At 33.2% G+C, this 19,300-nt stretch overlaps 3 protein-coding genes across 4 annotated transcripts; 1 reads left to right on the forward strand and 2 right to left on the reverse strand.

Moving 5' to 3' along the window:
* Positions 1–2,578: 2,578 nt before the first annotated feature.
* On the reverse strand, positions 2,579–6,507 carry LOC103495288 (TIP41-like protein). The gene is made up of 8 exons (XM_008456788.3): positions 6,193–6,507; positions 5,288–5,473; positions 5,007–5,097; positions 4,629–4,742; positions 3,922–3,981; positions 3,779–3,820; positions 3,441–3,569; positions 2,579–2,790 (listed from the first exon to the last, which is right to left on the reverse strand). The coding sequence occupies exons 1-8, from the start codon at positions 6,453–6,455 to the stop codon at positions 2,680–2,682; spliced, it is 996 nt and encodes a 331-aa protein (XP_008455010.2). The 5' UTR covers positions 6,456–6,507; the 3' UTR covers positions 2,579–2,679.
* A 1,008-nt stretch (positions 6,508–7,515) lies between these two features.
* Positions 7,516–10,978, reverse strand: LOC103495289 (cyclin-A3-1-like). Of its 2 annotated transcripts, none has more exons than XM_008456790.3 (8): positions 10,499–10,978; positions 9,552–9,796; positions 9,389–9,464; positions 8,975–9,048; positions 8,845–8,878; positions 8,621–8,770; positions 8,363–8,497; positions 7,516–7,994 (listed from the first exon to the last, which is right to left on the reverse strand). In XM_008456790.3, exons 1-8 carry the CDS (start codon positions 10,772–10,774, stop codon positions 7,905–7,907), a joined length of 1,080 nt encoding a protein of 359 aa, XP_008455012.1. In that variant the 5' UTR covers positions 10,775–10,978; the 3' UTR covers positions 7,516–7,904. The 2 variants fall into 2 exon arrangements, with proteins under 2 accessions (XP_008455012.1, XP_050939398.1); XM_051083441.1 differs by having other exon boundaries at positions 7,615–7,989; positions 10,499–10,952.
* A 1,117-nt stretch (positions 10,979–12,095) lies between these two features.
* Positions 12,096–17,727, forward strand: LOC103495290 (uncharacterized). The gene is made up of 6 exons (XM_008456793.3): positions 12,096–12,666; positions 13,593–13,798; positions 14,152–14,443; positions 14,824–14,931; positions 16,250–16,494; positions 17,300–17,727. The coding sequence occupies exons 1-6, from the start codon at positions 12,463–12,465 to the stop codon at positions 17,412–17,414; spliced, it is 1,170 nt and encodes a 389-aa protein (XP_008455015.2). The 5' UTR covers positions 12,096–12,462; the 3' UTR covers positions 17,415–17,727.
* Positions 17,728–19,300: the final 1,573 nt, after the last annotated feature.

Genomic DNA, 19,300 nt, shown 5'->3' on the forward strand with positions numbered 1-19,300 from the left:
GTAGCTAGCGATATGAAAATAACATAGGTTGATTACTCTGTCAAGTAGAAGAGGAAAAGTTTTAGTTCAAATATGATGTATAAGCATTGTTTAAACTACTTTTGAACATATAATAATTGTTAATGATGTGAATATAGTTAAAGAGAGCAAGCATAGCTCAATTGGTATATATATATATATAGTATGTTTTAGGAACTTCTTTAAATCTCCACAAGGGTTCCCAACTCGACAGGATCTCTCGGCTAATTATACTTTCTCAACTCCTTTGGCAAAGTGTTCTTCATCGTGTCCACCGGATGTGATATTTCAGTTTGAACAAAGTCTTCTAAGTCTAATTATGGGCTTTTAAGTTGCTTAAAAGAATAGCTTGAATCCTCATCTATAAGGATGTTGAACCTTGAGGGTGTTTCTTACCCATCATCTAACTCGATTGCATTGAAAACAAAATTGCTCGAGCCTCAACTTGGCACACTTGGTCTCTAACTTAAAACTAAAGTGGTCGTTGCTTCAGGTCTCCCTATTTTATTCATTCATCTCAACACCCTTTCTAGATAGGTCGAGCTAGTTACAAGTTTGAAAATGAGACTGAAGAAAAATGAATCCCAAACACCCCTAGCTTACCGCCTAACAAATTATAGCATGACATGTGGTCACCTAATAGCTAAATGATTCTCCTAAAAAGAAGAATGATTGAAGAATTTCACATTATAACCAAGCTCAAAACCAGTTCATTGGGTTTGATGGCTGACGGGTTATACCAGGGATAATCTGGGAAATTTCCTTGGAGTTCTTTAAACCAAATACCCAAAATAAGTTCAACAGGTTTGATGAGTCATACCAAAGATAATCTAAGAACTACCATCGAGCCTTCTGTACTAAAGAAAGCCTAAAATCAACACGATGGATTTGATGAGTCCTTCCAAGAATAATTTGAGAACTAGGGTTCCATTGTTGTCATGAACTATACTTCCAAATTGAACCCCCGAATGTCCAACATAGCACCGTCAAAAGCGAAACCATGATCGCAACTAAGGAGAGTAAGCTGATGCAATGGGTAGTTTATGATGATAAACTAATGTATTTATAATTCTCTAATAAATTAAGTATTGTATAAATATCCTGAAGTACGTATCAATAATATGGGAGGAGAATTATCAGGAAAGCTACATAATCTCTATGGTATCAAAGCATCAAGACTAACTAAAGTCTTTGATCTGAAATTCTCTCTCCTCCTGATTTCTTGTCACTTCTCATGGCAATTGGTGAAACGAATTCCAATTCATCTATGTTCTTGCCCATTAACATTTGCAAGCTCATTTTTGTTCATCTCGATTCTACGAATTACGTTTTGTCGAAGTTTCTGATTTCCCCAACCTTGAAGGCTCATCATCTTTTTTGTCCTGTTGATGGTTCGTACACTGCTCTGAAGAAGGTTATTTGTGATGAACAACAACCGCCTAAGAAGAATCCTGAATTTGAGAAGTGGCAGAAGAAATATCAAGGCCTAATTTCTCTTATTAATGTTGTTGGTTGTCATTCTGCTCAGAAATTTTGCAAACACTTGAGAAACACTTCTCTTCATCCTCACGGTTGAATATTGTTAGCCTAATATTGTAAGCCTAAAGATTAACTAACCTCAAGAACAAGCTCAAAAAGAGAAGACAAAACCAAGGGATAAGACCGAGGCAGTTTGGGACCAATATAGGCCCATGTTGAGATAAACAGGAATTTTAAGGCATAACCCGAGACCTAACTCGATTGGGATCGTCGTTCCACTTTACGAGGCCTGCAAGACTGAAGATCCCCTTGGATATCTAGTTTCATTCTCCATTCCAAATCCGAGTAGGAAACACAAAGCGTTGGGTCAAAGTCAAACCCTCTAATAAATATTTCCTCTACACCAATTGAAAGCTACTTTCAACTCTCATGAACTCTTAATCTCCAAATTCCTGCTGCATCGAAAATATTTGAACAAACTTAAGCATTGGAATTGGTGTGAGCACCACCAAATAGGTGTGTACTTTTTTTCTTTGGTTGGTCACCTTTTCTCTGAATTATAAATATACCATTGAAAGGCACAGGGTGAGCAAAATTGTGCTTCAACAAGACTCAACAAATAAATTATTCAATTTTGAACTCGTGATGAGTTCTTTATAACACCATTTTTTTCCATCCGGTTCTACCAAAAGTAGGCAAATATCATTCCTAGAGTTAAAATGGAAAAGTTGATAACCTGACTAAACAATGACATTACCAAACTGGAAAAAGAAAACGATAATAAATAAAAATTTAGTTAGTTGAGTAGACCATGGGGTTGGGCTATGAATTGACTACTCCATCCTGATCCCAATGGAGAGATGCCTAAGATTCTCTATTCATAGTTGAATTGGAAATGCTTCCTATAGTAGTAGATTCTCTATTCATAGTTGAATTGGAAATGCTTCCTATAGTAGTCTTTTAAAATTAGCAATTTTGGAGGTGTGAAATAGAAGCATTTTACAGTATCCTTTACCTTATGTTATGCGCCTATTCCAGTTCTCATAACATTTATGCTTAAAAAAAATGCAAACCAGTTAACTTATCCAACGTAAGCCTTGGAATAAATATATATAAGTGAAAAACTTCAGCACCAACATACACGATGAAATGCTAATCACTTTGTGATATCAATTTACAAGATTATAATTTACCAGAGACTCTAAGCTTTTGGGTCTTCTGCATGATAATCTGGAGTCTGTCGCAGATGGTGCTCGGATCGTTATAGGCCGCAGAATCAGACGCATATCCTTCCTGCATATCAATTCATTGTCAGATAATGTTTGGATAAAAAAAATCCATCAAATTGTATAAGACAACTGAAAATATGAGCTTCGGGAAGAAAATATAGCAAGAATAACTTTACTATTTGCTCCTATAACATGCACTACGGCATTGCTTTCTTTTTTTTCTGTCTTGTCTCATATGTCAGTGTATATATTATGATTTTCAAATCAAAATCAAACAATAATAATACGGAAAATGATATTAACTGATGCTTAAGCAGTTTTTTAAATAGCTTTTGATACGGTATGTACACACTATAATCCATGGACATAAAAGATTCTTGAACCTAAATGAGTTCATACATCCTCATTTATTTATACATATATAACCGGGAGTTAGAGTTTTCTTCCCATATACCTGGCAGTCTGGCACCCCAGACCCAGAAACATCAAGGATTTTTTATATTTATCTCACCCAAAGAACCAAACTTGAACCTCTAAGCCACTTTGACCAAGAGATTCCAAGCCTTCGCCAACTCAGCTTCCCCTTGGGGGCACAGGCTGATATTATTTAGAAAAATAAAATTTCTGAAGGATTAATATTTTCTAATTAGAGTTTAACGTTTTTCCCTAACACAGCAAGCAAACCTTAGTATGAAATATCAAATGAACTCTTACTTCAGCGAGAGATTGAAACGTAGCCTCTCTCCAGCAACTTTCTCGAAGAATTATTGGATTTTCTCTGTTGCTAAATATGCAATGCATACGAGTGTCCCTCAATCTCATAAGCACTCCATCAACTCTAAGCTGTAGAAGCAAAGTTAGAGAGGAGAAGAAATGGTAAGCCAAAGATCAAGAAATGTACTCCCCATTGTTATCCCTAAATTCCTCCAATTGTCCTAACATTCTCTCATAAAAAAATGCTAAGACAATGACGAGTCAGTGGGCGGAAAATGGTTAAAAAATCTTAGAAGAATGATGATTAAATATTCAAAAAGTCTAAAGTGATAACTTACCCAGAAACGTAAAAGAAGAAACCAACCACTTGGCATGACTCTCTAAAAATTCAAACAAAAAAATGTTAAGTTCCTTGTGATATCATAGTACTTTAGCAAGAACACTATTTTCATACTGGTAACATAATAATTTGGTAACTTACCACTTTCACAGTTAAAAGTGATATGCCATTGTCAGCCAGCTCATCCTCATACAAGATTACCTGTTGTTCCAAATACAGACACATCAAGGAAGGAAAGAATATACCACAAAGGGAGGAGAACTTAAAAAAAAAAAAAAAAAACAGGGGGGAAGGAAAATTCAATTTATACCCCAAAACTTTGGAATATCGTATCGATTAAATCTCAAGATAACAATTGTATCAATTTAAAACCTAAAACTTTCATAAGTGAATCAATTGAGGCCCTCTAGAAGTGATTTATGACTATCTTCAAATATTTTTATTTAAGTTCAACTCAAAATCACTGAAATAAAATTATTCTTCCCTCAAAATCCTACTAAAATAGCAAAGAAATTAATTCATAATTTTTCTTAAATAAGTTGAGAGAAAACAGAGAAAGAGACTAATAAAAGGTCATTACTGCTCATTTGATTCCAACATTCCTTTTTAGTATTACGGCATAAAAATTATGCATTAATGCTCAGAAAATAGAAACCTAACGGAAGGTCTAAATTTATTCACTTACAAAGGTTTAGAGTTCTAATTGATAGAATTATTAGTTTGGGATTTGGTGATACAACCACTAGAGGAAGAGTATAAAATCGACGTTCACCCCTCAAAAACATATACACACAAAACGTTTGTGTGTACTTCTATTTATATGCTCTGCCATATTTAAAACTTTCTACCTCATCATAAAAGAGAATAGGCTCCTTTAGTGAGAGTGAGACTAAATCAATTTTCTCCTTGCAATCCTCCCAGCAGAGACCATTGCTTTCTTCACATGTTTGCTCTCTTCCATGCTGATCATAATAAAACAAAAAAATACTAGTTACTGACACAGCAATTGCATTCTTCAGTTTGAAATCAAATGCCCTTGCAATCATATTCACAGTTCAAATTGATGCTCAATGTCAATGTAACAATGGAGGGGCAATAAAAAAGAAAATTTCAACTCGCTAAAAATATTAACAGGTCAGAAAATGTCCAAACAAACAAAACCTATTCGAGAACTCAACTTAACCAGAAACTGCGCTTCCACAGATATAAAGGCCAAAAGAATCTACCTTCTCTGTATCAGCTTCAATTCTTTCACTTCCACAGTACGGTGTTGTAAATGTATAATCATAATCCAATATCACCTGTTGCGAAGGTTTGCTGCAAATTAATAAAATTGTCAGTTCCTACGATATATTCTATCAAGTAGAAAAACCTTCATCAGATGTGGGAAATATATAAACATATAAACATTGAAAACTGCAAAGTAACGTATAACTATGACTCCTTGACATAAATCTGTTAATTCTTGTCATTCATTAGATCAACAAGAAAGAAAAATTGCTGTTACCTTCTGAATTTCCATTTCGCAGCTGCAGGAACCTCAACAGGAGGCAGAGCTTCCTTTTTCCAACCAGTTAGAGCATCAAAGGCATTAAAATAAATTTGAACTCCAGTTTCTATATGCTTGAGAGCTAACAAACTGTCACCGAACACCATCTCTGGCAAGTGAGACGTTTGAAGTTTCTGTTCCCATCTACAAGCAGATTCAGTGACATTATTCAAAGTGCAACTGTTAATTGACATTCTTGCGTGTGCATGCCTAGTGGATCATCTCATTTGAAACTACAGTGGATGAAGATAGTCATTAACTTTTAGTTTTAGCAACAACAAAAGATCATCCAACAATATTTGTCCACCCTCAATTTCATTTCCTATAGAACTTAAAACCGATCTCTACATCCTCCCAAAAGCATCCCTCTGTCTGAATAGGAAATGATCCATGGACGTTCTATTCATGATTAAGAATAAAATTATATTATATCATCCAAAACCTAAAACCTAGAAAAATAGTAGTTAAAAAAATGCTATATAGAGTATGTGTAAGACATTGAAAGAACGTTATCGCTTGGCAATTAAAACAACGGTTCAAGGTTTAAATTTAAATTATTTCTTAGAAAATCATAGTCAGCTCAGCAGCAACTGCCACTACAGGCCGATAAATCTATTCTCAGAAATTAAAACAAAAACACAACTGAAACTAACGATGAATTTGGATGACAATGATAACGAGAAAAATCAATTCAGGAAAGGGAAAAGCGGGCTCCAAAGCAGGATAAACTGTTTGATTTCATAGCAAAATCCATCTCCAGACTTTCGTGAAGAAGAGAGGTTCAATTTAGAACAACAAGGCAACATTTATTTCAAAAATCTGTAACAGCTACGATTGATAGGGGGGAGAGAAAAAGAAAGTACTGCTCGAAATTGGAGGAGGTAAGAATTGAACGCTTGTGAGTCTCGATCTCCCAACCATGTATTCGTAGGCCTCGCCGTCCGTCAGGCAGGAGCTGAGCTCCGGCGGCTTTCAATTCCTTCTCGTCTGGTTCAACCTCCATTACAAGACGCAAGAGCTTGGCGTCGTGGCTGCTCCTATTTCTTGCTCTTTCTTGCGTCGCGGTTCGAGCAGTTTGACCAACGGTGGGACCGTAGGTTCGTGTCGGTTCGAAGAGGGACCACATTAGGGTTTGGGAGAAGAGAATATGTTTTCTTAGGGGAAAAAAAGGTTGAATGTTGTAAATTAATGAATTGAGAATTTGAAGATGGGATTAACTTTAAATAGTTTAGAATTTCGATTGTTGGAGTAAATTATAATTTAGGCCATCTTTTTTTTAATTCGTAACAAAAATTGCAGTCAATTATATTAAATATTAACCAATTGAATTATTGTTTTTAATCATATTTACTTTGTCATTTTGACTTTTACAAATGTAATCTGTTTACGATTGAAATTGTTTATTTAAGTGCTGGAAAAGAATAAATAATGTAATATTACTATTTTATCCTCTACTTCAAACAAAAAAAAAATAGAACCTTTTATATTTATGAAAACTTTATCAACTCCGTCTCAATTAACGATAGACCTCTATTTCCCTTCTAATTGCATAACTTTTCCTTCTTAAATCCATTTTCTTGCTTATTCTCCACGTCACTCGTAATCATAGTCACTCATTCTGAAAATGTGTACAAACAAGGAGAGGCAAGAGAAGGAAACTTGTGTGATAGTACTCACAAATGGATCATCACAAGAGCGAGAGCAAGACTAGAATCAACATCAATCACATGATTAAAGGTTTTGGGAAGGTGTTTGATCAATTGGTATGAGAATATATAAGATTTGGTAAGGAGTAAATGGTGTTTTTCAAAGAGAAAATTATAAGGAAAATGAACCCAACCCTTGTGATTTATTGGCTTTTATTGATTGGTTACTATCCGCTGTGAACCTCACACAATTTTCAAACGTTATTAGATTGATCGCTTCCACTCCTAAACACCAATAATTTAATAAAGTGGAGACCCATTTTCAAATTACTATTTGATGAATCACATTGGCTCATTTTTCAATTTTTGAGTCATGTTGTTGATATCAACAACATTCTTCATTTAAATATGAATTACACCCCACATTCTACAACAAAAGTCTACTAATACCATGAGCAATTACATCCGTGAAAAGTGATAATCTTTCCTTCAATAAAATTTTCAAGAAAAGTGATAATCTTTCCTTCAACATTTATTATTCGTTATTACCCACCACATAATCCTTTAATATTATTATTCTGGCTAGCATAAAAAAAAAAAAGTTTAAATAATAAAGTCGTAGAAAGACAAATTCCCCAATTCACTTTGAACACGAATAAATGGTTTATACAATTCTTGGATGGAACCTTAAAGAGTAAGGGGGAGTAAAGCCTTCATTATGATTCAATTGGATTCTTACAACAAAGAAGAAAAGCTACAATGAGGAGAAAAAGAGAACTAAAAGAAGAAACAAAAAACAAAAACTACTTCTATGATCTATATCTAACTAAGTACCTAGTTCTCATTATTTGTGCATGGTTACTGTGCATGTCATGCTAGCCAATAGAAGAGGAAGAGGTTAAGCTTCAAGGCATCAAAGAATTAAGTTCTTAAGAACCTGTTGAATGATTGCTGACAATGTCCTCAAAATAATCTGCGGGAATTTCCGAGGGTGAAGATAACTCTGCCACACGCCTGAACTGAAAAAAATGAAAATTATTTATAATTAAGTATTAAATATGATTAAATTACTAATGAAAATGACAACTTCTTTGAATTGTATTTAACCCTTCATCCATGCTCTTAACATTTTTTCATTTTTCTTTAGATCAAGCTTTAATTTCCTTCATTTTAAATCAACAGCCGAAGATTAATTCATGGTGAAGGTAGATTTAATATAATATCAACACTTACAATTTTTTCACACGTAGGTTGAAAATTTGTAGAAAATTTAACAAATAGAAATTGAGTTGTGCATTATTTAAACTAGAAAGAGTTAGTTTATTCTTTTCATATATACATCGCAAGTTTGAAGTAAAATAACTAATGAAATATGTACACACGGTACCTTATTCTCCTTGTACTTGTTTCTGATTGCTCGTAAAGAGCTTCCTTTTCTATTTAATTGCAAGTCATGAATGGCAAGAATGCATTCCTTTAGTTCAGATGGCCTGTAGCCGGTGTAATGTTGTAGTGCTAAACACTGCAAAATGTGGTGAGGCAACAAAGTTTTTACCGTTTGAGACACCAATAATATTTGAATGAAGAACATTACCAAACGTTATCATAAATCGGTTATTAAATGAGTTGCAAAAATATCACTTACCCAAGGATGTTCCCCTGGTTGGATTGTGAATCTAGAAAGAAAAATGGCTGATGCAGCGACTTTTGAAGGTAATAGTTGTGCACAACGGTGATCTAACAAACTTAGCTCCGCAAGATAACAAATCAACAACTCAAATTCCACATCTGGAGCCTGCTGGTAGAGTTAAGTCTTTAGAATCAATAATAAAAAGAGGAAGAATGAAAATGGGAAGATGTCGTGTATACCTTCCAATTTTCTAAAGAAACTTTTGTAAATATTCTGCAAGATGACAAGAATGAGTTAATCACTTATAGGGAAAAGAAGAATATAGGGTTTGTAAGAACTGAATACATGATAGTTGAAAAGCATTCTTGCCTGAGGAAAACTTTTACGGTGGGAGCGCCTTCACAGGTCAAGAATCTGTGTACTTCTCTCTCCATATTCAGTACCTGCATATTAAACAAAACCATATAAAATTCTTAATCAGTTGCCATGGAATTAGTATCTTTTCGCATATGAACCAAAATTAACAGCCAAGTTACATTAACTCAAAAGGGGTATGCAAAAGTAATAAAGTTGATGTCTCAATTATCTAAAAATGTTTATATTGATGTCAATAATTATGTTTCAAAAAATAATTATAAATGATATTAATAACTCATAAACCATATGGAGATTTTCTTCCTTTTCTTGTAATTATATTAGGGAAAACGAGAAGGCAAGATGTGTATAACATCAAAATATTGAAGCGAAAGCAATGCGTAAGCATGTAAAGAACTAATTGAGCACCTGTTCTTTGGTATAAGTATTATCTGTTATATAACAGAAATCTTCAACATGTGGAGGACTGATCTCTTCATGCTTCCTGCAGCACCAATCAATATAACAATGAGATTTTATAACTAAAACAAGAAATATTACTCAATGAAAGAAGTGGGTTCTTGGTAAATACGATGCAATTAGCATGCAACAAACACCAAGAAGTTGTAGATTGTTTCTGTCAACAACATGCCAGGATAAGTATCTGTCCATATGTGATATGGTGAGATATAGGGTGTCTGACACAAGCTTGTATTCCTCGGCAACCTCTACTAACCAATCCACTAGAATTTCTCGCCAACGAGTGAAAGTTAAACCGGAATCACCATTATGAGCGTTTTCGATGTTGTTGGGTAGGAACTTCATGTGTAACTCCATCTGGTTCACGCAAGGGAATAATTAGTTGGATCAAATACAAAACCTTCGTCAAACATTTTGCTTAAACTGTTGAAAGATTAGGAAACTAGCAGGTAGGAATTCAACTTACAAACATGTAAAAGTGTGTATAGACACATTTTAGAAAAACGTTATACTTTGAAGAATAATATTGAGCAAGAAAATTGCGTTTAGAAACATTAATCCATATCGAAGCAAAAATATTCAAGAGAGAACCTCCCCTGCGTCATGATAAATTCCGCCAACACTAATCGCAGAAGCAAGAACCGTAGAAAAATTAAACAAATATCCGTAGCGAGGAACCTCAAGATTTCTATAATAATGTAATCGTAAACAAACAAAATGACGAAACTATTAAACTGCACGAAGAAAAGATATCGCGATCTTCATCTCGTATAACCATTTCACTACACACAAGATCTCGATCTCATAGACCTTGCTAAACCGATATCTAAAATCGAGCCCAAGAAAAGACATCGCAATGCTCAGCTCTTATAAGCACTTCCCTAAACATAATATCTTAACCATAGAGAATTAGCGGAACCAAGAAAGAGTAAAGAAATTGCAATCCTCATTTAACTTAACAACTTCAGTGCACAAAATATCTCAATCGCAGGGAACTAGCCAAACTGATATCTAAAAGAAAGAAAAGAAAAGTCAAGACTCAGAAGCCGAAATCCATACCTCAAGAGATCGAAGGTGGTTATAAATGCTCAACGACGAGCCAGATTTCTCTGGACAATCAACAGACCTTACTTCCGGGAGTTCATCCGTGTCTAGATCCTTATCCGTCATTTCCTGGTCAGAAAAGGAGCACTGACTCGAACTAAAGATCAACGAGTTAGTGATCTCGCCAAGCACGGGTCTCTTATTGGCAGTAGTCTGTTGCAAAGAGTGTTCCTCCGAGTCGCGTTTCTTCGAGGTTCGGAAGGATGGTTTGTGGTACTCCGAGGAGTCCATGGGAGACGGGAAGAATCCGATTCCGAAGGGAGGAGGGAGAATGTGGAAGTTGGGGAGTTTGCCGGAGAAGGCTAACGAAGGAGGGTATGGAGAATGCCGGAGAATCCATTGGCGGAAGAATGGAGATGGGGTGAAATAGAGGAGGAAGAGGAGGGAGAAATGCCGCCATTTTCATGAATTTCAAATCTAAGCGGCCGCCTCTCTCAGTTGGAGATCGTCGCGAAATTTTAGATAAAAAAGTGCGCCATATCATTTTTTATTTTTGCATTACTTATTTGATTTTCGTTAAACTTTTTATTTTCATGCAAACGTACGCAAAATATATATTTATATATATACGTATATGCATGTAATGTATATATATGTGTATATGTATATCTAAATATATATAGACATATCATTTGTATTCGCTTTTAACGATAAAGAGTCTTAATTTTTAATTATTTATATTCTTTAGATTTTATGATTAATTACATAAATATTTGTCTACAATTTCGTAGAATTTATTTTAAACCATTTTTTACTTATTTTATTATTTTAATTTATTTTACTGGTGTTAAAATTTTGATTTAAAAATAAAAAATAAATAGATAGTGGAAACTTCCTGTGAGATTTAAGTTTCAGCGAAAAAACTCTTAATTTATAATAACAAAGTAGAACCAAAATAGAAGAAGTTTATGGATCAAAATATGATTTTTGGGATCTTTTAAAAATACAACAAAATATTTAAAATACAAAAAATGGCGCTGTCAACAAAGTTATATATTTGGTTAAATCTAAATCATTTATTTTTTCAATTTTATTGTTTAATTTGGTTAAGTTTAGGTTTAGTAATTTAGATTTGACTATGGTTAAACGATTTTTTTTAAAAATGTTTTGGTACGATGGAAAGAAAAAAAAAAAAGAATTTTACATATTTATGAACATTTTCCTATTTTTGTAAATATCTTGATTCAAGATTTTTGTTCGATATATTTAAAAATAAACTTATTTTGAATTCATACTTCTTTCTCCTTCTATATGATTATATAAGTATTGTAGTTACTATAGATTAAACTCATAACCTCCTAGTTAGATATTGAGATTACTACTTTCTTTTATTATCGGGCCAGTACAGAAACGCTTTTATGACGATTACATTCGTCACTTATTTGTGCATTAAAGTTGGTATTGTAATGTTTGTTTTTACATGATTCTCTATTCCATAGATTTCCTTTATCCTTTTCCTTGCATTTGAGTGGCCCTTTCCTAAGATGTATTCTTCGGACTTTTAAATAAATAACGATTAAAAGCATTTTTCTCTTCAATATTCTCTTAAAACGAATGACTTCATCCTTAATCCTTAAGCGGAGGCTAAAAAGGCTTTATTTGCCTTGAATCCCAACTAATTCTCCCTCTCATGCCCATTTCAATCTCTTGCCTAATTGTTAATTAATGGGTCAAATTTCGCATTGAATTTCAATTTTGGATCAATCCTATGATTATCTCAATTAGGGGTCAAAATTAATGGTTGACGTAGGAGCAAGTGGAAGACACAATTTTGGTGTAGCAATTGGAGCTTCATCATCAACAACATGAGATTTAATCCCGTGGTTGCAGTTAAATGGTGTAGAAGAAGTAGTCAACACAACCCAAGGTGAAGAAGAGGGAGACAAGAGAAGTGGTTGAGGTTGTGGCTCTATTTGCCTATGGCAGCCTTCACCTCTTCTCTCTCGCTCCCTCTCCGTTTCAATCCCTTATCCCCTTCCTCTCCCCGCCATTTTTCTTCTTCTCTTCTTCTTCCCTCCACCAATTTCACCTCCCGATTCTCTGCCCTAACCATCTCTTCCTCCTCCTTGCACTCCGCCTCCGACAATTTCGATCATGCCAAAAGCTCCCCTTTTTCATCTAAGGTCTGATTCATTTCTGTTGTTTGTTTAACTCAATTTGTCTTAGTTCTATTCAATCGGGATTTTGCTCGCTTGTGGAATTAATTTTCGTTTATTAAGTGGAAGATATGGGTATGCTTGGTGACACTGTATTTACTGTTAAATTTCAAACAATCCTACCAAATTTTGGTTTAAATTGAGTATTTTTAGTTCCTTCTTGGTAAATTGGATTTGCGAATGATTAACTTAACTATGTTGGCACTTCGTTGTAAGACCGTTAACTATTTAGCTTCCTTACGGGTAATGATGTTTAGAAGGGGGGTGCTTGGTCCACTAAGTGGAGTTGAGTCTATGGTAAACATGTTGGCATTAGTAAGTTTTTGGTAAACATGTTGGCATTAGTAAGTTTTTGGTAAACACGTTGGCATTAGTAAGTTTTTGGTAAACATGTTGGCATTAGTAAGTTTTTGTTTGTGATGTAGAGTTGTAAGATTGAGTTCTTTAATAATTTGAGTTGTAAGATTGAATTCTTCGATAACTGTGAAAAGTATATTAAGAAAGTAAGATAGAGTTACTTGATAAATTTGAATAGTGGAGATAGGGGCAAGATTGAGTTCCTTGATAAAAGTATAATAAAGTAAATGTGCAACTCTTGCCTATATACAGCTTAGCAGGAACTCTTACTTTTGTGTGTCATGTATTCTTATTGGTTCGTTCTTATTGCATTTAGTAGATAGTGGATCCCAGTGAACTTTTTTAATCGCTAGAATGGCGCCTTAAAAAGTTAGTTGGAGCTTCTACTTGTTGGTTGGTATGGTGCGTTGGCAAGTATTTTTCCTTTCTATGATTATGTTTTAGATCTAAATTTTAAAGCACTCGATGAATGCTGATGCTTGATATGTTTTCTGTGTTAAATTCTTTTGTTGATGAATATTATTTCCATTTTTCAGAAATCAGTTCTTTCATCTTTGATACAAGAGATAGAGCCGTTAGATGTAAGCTTAATTCAAAAAGATGTTCCACCTACTACTGTGGACGCTATGAAAAGGACTATCTCAGGCATGCTGGGCTTACTTCCATCCGACCAATTTCAAGTTTTAGTTGAGGCTTTATGGGAACCAGTATCTAAGTTATTAGTTTCTTCAATAATGACGGGGTAAATTGACTACCCTAGTTTGTATCTTTAGGCTTCTGAAATTTCTTGATAAGGCAGAGATGGATCAGTGGTCTTCGCTGGCAAATTTGTTTGTTTTTGTTGCAATGGTCAATCTGCTTTAACCGTACTTAATATAATTGCATGATTTCATCTTCATATGCATTTGTTTCTGTAAAACTTTTTTGACATAAGATGGCTACTGATAAGTTTGGTTTAGTTGAGTCATTAGTATCCTTGTTTCTGATTTCAATACATACATGAAGAATGTAATGTTTATTTTTTTCTTTCTAATTTCCAGTACATATTAGCATCTCGTGATGATATCTCTTTTTGTTCTCCTGATACTATTTCAGGTACACATTGCGTAATGCTGAATACAGACTCTGCCTTGAAAGAAATCTTGACTTTGATGATGGAAATAATGACAAACAAACGAATGATAATAGTCGGATTGATTTACATGAAATGTTGCTTGATGGTGCAAATATAGGTAAAATTTTAGATGAAAACGAGTCTTCTTCCAAATGCGAGGAATTGTTGGACAGTTCATCCGACAACATCAATATCCAAGGCATCGGTGAAATTTCTCCTGAAGTTCAACAGCATATCCGTCATTTACAGTTTCAATTATCTTCAATTAAAAAGGTATTTATTCTTGTTAGTTTGGTGATCCTCTCTCTACTTATTTAACAACCCATCTTCAAATGTGTTAACTATAACTCCAAGATGTTGTTAGACAAAGACAATATTATCCATCCGCTTTGGTGACAGCTGAAAATTTTATTTTGTTATTTGCAACTGGCACACTCAATTATTCTGTTAAAAGTAGTGGAGCATTTTTGAGAAAATGGAAGAATCTTTTCATCAGAGATATTAAGTTTTTCAACTAGACTTCTTGTTCTAACTTCTTTCCTCTTTGTTATAATATAATATATTCTTTTTAACTTATATCCCATGAAATCTTGGAATGTTCTGTGTTCCTTTTGTACCGTACTTTCTTACGTTCCTTGGTTAATTTGTTGAAGGAACTCCATGAGGTAAAGAGGAAAAGTGCAGCTCTTCAGATGCAACAGTTTGTTGGCGAGGAGAAAAACGATCTGTTGGACTATCTGAGATCATTACAGCCAGAAAAGGTGAGTTGATTTTTTCAGAACTATCAAACTTTTGGCTGTCAATTTAAGATATTCTACATGGTGTGTACAGAGCAGACATATATTGCTGTTTGCATGTTAATTGAAGTTTTACTTTAGGTTATTTATATGAAGTTTCATGTATCCTCCTTTTAATTTATCGAGGATTAAGGATTAAGGTCTATGCATCAAAACGTTAGGGGTAGTCTGCACATTCTTACAACAGGTGATACAAGACAATGCAGGGTGACAAGGGCCAAATGTTGGATTATATTAATATTAATATTATTTTTTAAACATTAATGTGGTGTCTTCCATCGTCTGTTATAGTTGAACTTATTATCTAATAACCTCTTGCCTCAACTTGTTCTGCAGTAGGGATTACTACTGCTTCTATTTGATTAAATTCTTTACATGTAGCAGATGGTCATCGGTCATTATAATCTTGAAATCTTATCATATGGATAAATCAAAGAGAAGTTCAAACTATTAATGGTATAAGCTTCTAGATTTATCAAAGAATCCAAAACTTTTAACAACCACAAGGTCCTCCTTTCTTGGTTTTCTTCAATGAGTATGAAATGTCTGCATTACATGTTTATCATTTTTCTTCTTACTTGAGTCATTGGTCTATTGGTAAGGTGTGGCTTTTGGACTCGCTAGTGCAACTTATCAGGTTATTATAATAAATAACAGAGCATGATTTTTGTTGCTCTTTTTACATTTGTGAAACATATATAGATCATCAAGACTTTATTTGACAACCATTTTATTTTTAGTTTTTAAAAATTGTTCTTGTTTCTTACATCTTCTTTATCATTTCATCTTTCCCAATTACACATTTGAATTCTTAGTTGAATTTAAAAATAAAAAAATCGAAGTTTTTAAAATCTACATTTTTAGTTTTGAAAACTTGGGTTTTACTAAAGGATCTATGATAATAACACAAATAATCAAAAGGTTGAAGAAGCATTTATAAGTTGAATTTTCCAAAAACCCAAACCCAAACCAAACCGGGTCTTAAATTATGGTTTCTTTTAAACAAAATTATTTTAATTGTATAAGATTGCATGCCTTTGTATGGTATCGTGGTGGTTCTTTGGGTCCCCATTCGCTCTTTCCCCCAAACATACCCCCAAACCCACACATAATATTTGTGAATACTTGGATGCGTCGTATAATTCTTCCCCAGAGAACGAGTTCAATTTACTGATCTGTTCAACCTTCTTGGGAGGGGGTGAGCATGCAAGAGATGGTGGATCATATTTATGTTTTGCTCCGTTATGATTATTACTTAGTTTGATTTATTTATGATAAACAGGTGGCTGAGTTGTCTGAACCTACATCCCCTGATTTAAAAGAAGCCATACATTCTGTTGTCCATGGACTTCTCGCAACCCTTTCCCCAAAGATTCATTCCAAAGTTCCTTCTCAATCAGAAAATATTGGAACAAGCACAACAAATATTGGTAATGAAGACTGTGCAGAACTTGTTGAGAATACTTCCCTCCAATTCCAGCCTCTCTTAACTTTAACTCGAGACTATCTGGCTCGTCTACTTTTCTGGTTAGATACCTTCTTGTTTTCTTCCTTTTTATTGTGTGCTTGTTACGTAGGAGCAGCACTCTGTGCACTTAATATGAGTAGTTTCATTAATTAGATGTTTAAGATGATGGGCTCAAACAGAAACTATTACCATGCAGTTTATTTTTGTTGAGGTTCTCACATTTGAAAAGATAGGACCTCGATATGCATAGAGTTAATCCTCTCTTTGTTGATCGGTTGTAATCTAATTTGGTATTAGAGCTCATGAATCCCAAATGAGATTTAAATTATTTAATAAAAAGAAGTTAGAAAAGAAAAGAATAGGATCAAATAATGGTGAATTCAAAGAAGCACTATCTTGGGACGACGGTTGGAGATCTCACGTTGAAATGATGGAAGAACTTTGCAATCTTTAAAACATACGTGGATTACTCTTTTCTTTGCAAACTGGCTGTGAAATAGAACCCCATACTTATCTAATTGTTTCCATTCGAAGCTGTTTTCCCTGAAGCCAAAATAGTGACAGATTTTGAAAATGCTCATGTTATAAGGAAAATTATCTCTCAATAGATCCAAGAAACCCCTTCCCACGCCTGGAGGTTGAAGCGAGTTTGCTCATAACAGTTCTTTTGAGAAATTCTCTGTAGATTTATTTATTATGCATTTTTAATAATCTTGAACCAAATGTTGACATCAAATAGAAGTTGATTGAGTTAGATTCTGGTACTTTGGCGACCTTGCTTCAACATGATCTACAATTGCATCCTTGAATTCTAAGATTCTAGTATTTGGTGTAACTTGATATATTTCACTAATTTTGTTTAAGGTGCATGCTGTTGGGGCATTATCTAAGAGGCCTGGAATACAGAATGGAGTTGATGAATCTTCTTTCCCTTTCAAGCAATGTTGAAAATGCAGCAGGTGGTGGAGGTGACCAATAAATCATCTTTGAATTATAACTTCTCTTCAACATTATTGGTTTTGGGTGGCAGTGGCAGAGAATTAAAGATCTGTTTGATATCTCTTCTGGAAGTATATATACAGCTTTCGAGTAAAGGTAACTACTTTTTTCCTTTTTTTTTTTTTTTTTTTTTTTGGTGTGGTTATTTTATTTTACCTCTGTTTTCATTTTTTTGCATTTTGTTTGGCACCTCAAAAATATTGTAAAGTACAAATATTTACTGTCAAATTGTAGTAGTTGGTAGTGACTCAGTAGAAGAAGTCTAATTGGTTAAAGGTCTTTTTTGTTTTTAAGTTGAATCATCTTCCTACCTTCTTCTAATTCAGCTTTGTTAATCCTCTAAGCTAAATGAACTTTGGGCTTATGAATTTTATTATTTTATTTCATATACTAATTGCTGTGGATCATAAATCCTCAATCCAACCACATTATATGAATTTAGGCTTCTAAAACATAGACTAGGTTTTATTTATTGAAGTTATGAGATGAACATCACATCTAAGTACGATTCGAATGGGTTAAAGCAAAAGTTAGAAGATCAATTCTCTACTTTTTAAAGTCTATGTTGTACTTAAAATTTTTCTAAATTCTGTACTTTTAATTTGACAGGGATCGAAGAGGATCTTCCATGGAAATTATTTTATTTTAACTATTCAACTTATAAGTTTAAATTAGTAATTTAAAATACAATTATTTCTTAAAAGAGGAAGGGATAGTTACAAATATAACAATTAGATTTAAAACATTTGTATATATAATAATATTTTTAAAAATTACAAATATAACAACATTTGTTAATATTTAACCATAGAAGCCTATCATCATAAATTCGATTAAAAATGTTGGTAGACTTTACTATATTGGTAACTTTATTCCTTAAATTCGGAATATCCCAACATAGACATAATTATTTCATATAGTTTTTAAAAGTTTAAATTTCAACTTGCAACATATTTTTTTTATTTACATATTTCAAAATTTTAAGAAAATACTCTTTTTTTCCCATTTTTCACCTCCACATGTTTAAGTAAATAAATAATGTTCTATTTATTTATTTATATTTAAAGTAATTCATTTTTACTTAAAATTCAAATTATATTAAAACATTTGTTTGTTTGTTAAAGTTATTATATACTATTTGTCTAAATGTAACGAAATGTCAAAATTGATTGAAAAAAAAAAGGAAGGTAGTTCACTAGTTGAATGACACCATATTTATTAGTTCTTACCAACATTTTTATTGGACGTTGAGTGGAAGGACTTATAAGTTACTTGAAAGGACCATTAAGAGTCATCGACTTATTTTTCAATCTGATAAGTCCAGAAGAAACGTGATTCTATCATTGTAATAAAAAGAAGTGCAACTTACCGTTTGAAATATTTAGAAAGATATGTTATATGTATCATCATTTGCTTTTTTTAAGTTTTGAAATGTTTGGAATTTGGTATAAGATTAAAAGAGCTTCTTAGGAGCTTAGCTTTTAGTTTTCCTCCTCGATTTTGTTTTCTCAAAATAATACTTAACCTTTTTTTAGTGAAATTTTGAGATTTTTTTACAAAAAGAATCGTAATACAACTTAGGACGAGAAATTTGAACTCGAAATCTCTTGTCCTTCATATGTATGTTGAGCAGAGCTCAAGTTGGGGAAATTTTAAATTTAAAAAAAAAAATTACTAATTTTTAAAGCGATTTTCAAACTTTATCCTCGTTTTTATAAATAATCCTAAAATATAAATGATAAAACAAATAAATTAGTAAAGAAAAATAATATTTATAAGCTTAATTTTCAAACAAAAAAAAATGTTATCAGATGAGATTGAGTAGTTTTTTAAAAAACATTATTCTCAAAATAACAAAATAAACTA

The sequence above is a fragment of the Cucumis melo genome, chromosome 1 (assembly GCF_025177605.1).
Source record: "Cucumis melo cultivar AY chromosome 1, USDA_Cmelo_AY_1.0, whole genome shotgun sequence".
Taxonomy (NCBI): Eukaryota; Viridiplantae; Streptophyta; class Magnoliopsida; order Cucurbitales; family Cucurbitaceae; genus Cucumis; species Cucumis melo.

Bases quoted from the DNA above. Each gene is read 5' to 3' on its own strand.
- LOC103495290 (XM_008456793.3), top strand. From the start codon at position 12,463: ATGGCAGCCTTCACCTCTTCTCTCTCGCTCCCTCTCCGTTTCAATCCC. The intron at 14,932-16,249 runs GTGAGTTGATTT...TATGATAAACAG, and splicing joins GATCATTACAGCCAGAAAAG to GTGGCTGAGTTGTCTGAACC. The intron at 16,495-17,299 runs GTTAGATACCTT...ATTTTGTTTAAG, and splicing joins CTGGCTCGTCTACTTTTCTG to GTGCATGCTGTTGGGGCATT.
- LOC103495289 (XM_008456790.3), bottom strand. From the start codon at position 10,774: ATGGACTCCTCGGAGTACCACAAACCATCCTTCCGAACCTCGAAGAAA. The intron at 9,049-9,388 runs GTGCTCAATTAG...TTTAATATGCAG, and splicing joins ATACTTATACCAAAGAACAG to GTACTGAATATGGAGAGAGA. The intron at 7,995-8,362 runs GTACCGTGTGTA...CATTTTTTTCAG, and splicing joins ACAAGTACAAGGAGAATAAG to TTCAGGCGTGTGGCAGAGTT.
- LOC103495288 (XM_008456788.3), bottom strand. From the start codon at position 6,455: ATGTGGTCCCTCTTCGAACCGACACGAACCTACGGTCCCACCGTTGGT. The intron at 3,570-3,778 runs GTAAGTTATCAC...TTGCTTCTACAG, and splicing joins TTCTTCTTTTACGTTTCTGG to CTTAGAGTTGATGGAGTGCT. The intron at 2,791-3,440 runs GTAAGAGTTCAT...ATTGATATGCAG, and splicing joins CGTTTCAATCTCTCGCTGAA to GAAGGATATGCGTCTGATTC.